At 47.0% G+C, this 2,111-nt stretch overlaps 1 protein-coding gene across 1 annotated transcript in view; it reads right to left on the reverse strand.

The window, feature by feature from the left end:
- Positions 1–345: 345 nt before the first annotated feature.
- The window catches only part of LOC129839486 (CMRF35-like molecule 8), a 10,313-nt gene continuing 8,547 nt past the window's right edge, over positions 346–2,111 (reverse strand). The window contains 1 exon segment of the mRNA XM_055906971.1: positions 346–1,953. Coding sequence (XP_055762946.1) covers positions 1,654–1,953 — 300 coding nt within the window. The 3' untranslated portion in view covers positions 346–1,653.

The raw sequence follows: 2,111 nt of genomic DNA on the forward strand, positions 1-2,111 counted from the left end.
CCTCTGTCCTCTCTCCTCTTTCCTCTGTACTCGTTCCTCTTTCCTCTCTCCTCTGTCCTCTCTCCTCCATCTTCTCTCCTCCATCCTTTATCCTACATTCTCACTTCACTGTCCTCTCTCATCTTTCCTCTCTCCTTCGTTCTCCTTCCTCTGTCCTCCCTCCTCTTTCCTCTGTACTCGTTCCTCTTTCCTCTCTCCTCCGTCCTCTCTCCTCCATTCTCTCTCCTCCATTCTCTCTCCTCTTTCCTATCTCCTCCATTCTCTCTCCTATCTCCTCCATTCTCTCTCCTCCATTCTCTCTCCACCGTCCTCTCTCCTCCATTCTCTCTCTTCTTTCCGCTCTCCTCCGTCCTCTCTCCTCTTTCCTCTCTCATCCGAAACTGATAAGTGGCAGAGGAAGGTGTCAATTTGTTAGTAGGCAAAGAGAAGATGGTCCTCCCTTTCTCTTTTTGGTGAATAAAGACAAGAGTTTCCTGGTACAGAGAAGTTTTGATATCTGACACCCCCCGTCTTAATCAGCTGTTGTATTGTCAGAGGAGAAAACATGAACACATTTAAAAACAATATGCTACTAATCCTTTAATCTATAAAATGTCTTGTACAACTAGCTTCATTTGTTTTAATCACTTTACACATTTACTTTGGGATCCACCCATCAGTTAAAGGTCATTTGAAATGTAATTTGCCTGATGGGAGAGTAGAAAAGGAGCTTTTCATTTCATACAAGCACATTTCGGGCGGCAGGTAGCCTAGTGGTTAGAGCGTTGGACTAGTAATCGGAAGGTTGCAAGATCGAATCCCCGAGCTGACAAGGTACAAATCTGTCGTTCTGCCCCTGAACAAGGCAGTTAACCCACTGTTCCTAGACTGTCATTGAAAGTAAGAATTTGTTCTTAACTGACTTGCCTAGTTAAATAAAGGTATAAAAATCGTCCAAGTCCACTCTCCCAGCAACCTGTCCTCTCCTTTGCCATTTTTAAAAAGGAGGCGAAAGAGGACGGAGGAGAGAGGACAGCGGTGAGAAGATAGAGGAGAGAGGACGAAGGAGAGAGGAGAAAGGAGAGAGGACGGCGGAGAAAAGAGAAAGGAGAGAGGACGGCGGAGAAAAGAGAAAGGAAAGAGGACGGAGGACGGAGGAGAAAAGAGAAAGGAGAGAGGACGGAGGAGAAAAGAGAAAGGAGAGAGGACGGCGGAGAAAAGAGAAAGGAGAGAGGACGGCGGAGAAAAGAGAAAGGAGAGAGGACAGCGGAGAAAAGAGAAAGGAGAGAGGACGGAGGAGAGAGGACGGAGGAGAAAAGAGAAAGGAGAGAGGACGGAGGAGAAAAGAGAAAGGAGAGAGGACGGAGGAGAGAGGACGGCGGAGAAAAGAGAAAGGAGAGAGGACGGAGGAGAAGAGAGAAAGGAGAGAGGACGGAGGAGAAAAGAGAAAGGAGAGAGGACGGTGGAGAAAAGAGAAAGGAGAGAGGACGGAGGAGAAAAGAGAAAGGAGAGAGGACGGAGGAGAAAGGACGCAGAAGTAGAGCAAATCTAACTGAGAAAAGGCCTGGGTTTTTAAGTGTCTGTATGTCTCTTGTGATTGGTTGCCAGTGTATGTATGTCTCTTGTGATTAGTTGCCAGTGTATGTATGTCTCTTGTGATTGGTTGCCAGTGACTCAGGTGTCTCTGGGTTTGCTGACTGTGGAATAGATGGGAGGAGCCTCAGAGGAGCTGTGTGGATGATTGACAGTAGAGTAGGCAGGGCTTTGACCAAAGTTCACAGTAGCATAGTCACATGATGAAGTGCCCTCTTTAGTGATGGTGACTGTGGCTTTGTTGGGAACGCTGGGGTTCTTGTGAAAGTTGACGCTGGCGTAGTGGGGAGAATCAGAGTGGCTTGTGGGTAAGTTGACGGTGGAGTCTGACTGTAGGGGGCGCTCCTTTATCTCCTCATAGTCACCGTCACCATGACAACCCTGGAGAGGAGGAAGAGAGAATAGTACGACACTCACAAACACACTCAACACAACAGATAAAACACACTCAATGACATCACTCAATGACATCACTCAATCACAAAAACTAACAAGCAAAATAAGCATTTCACTGTAAGGTTAACACCTGTTGTACTCGG

This window comes from Salvelinus fontinalis, chromosome 40, assembly GCF_029448725.1.
Source record: "Salvelinus fontinalis isolate EN_2023a chromosome 40, ASM2944872v1, whole genome shotgun sequence".
Lineage (NCBI taxonomy): Eukaryota > Metazoa > Chordata > Actinopteri > Salmoniformes > Salmonidae > Salvelinus > Salvelinus fontinalis.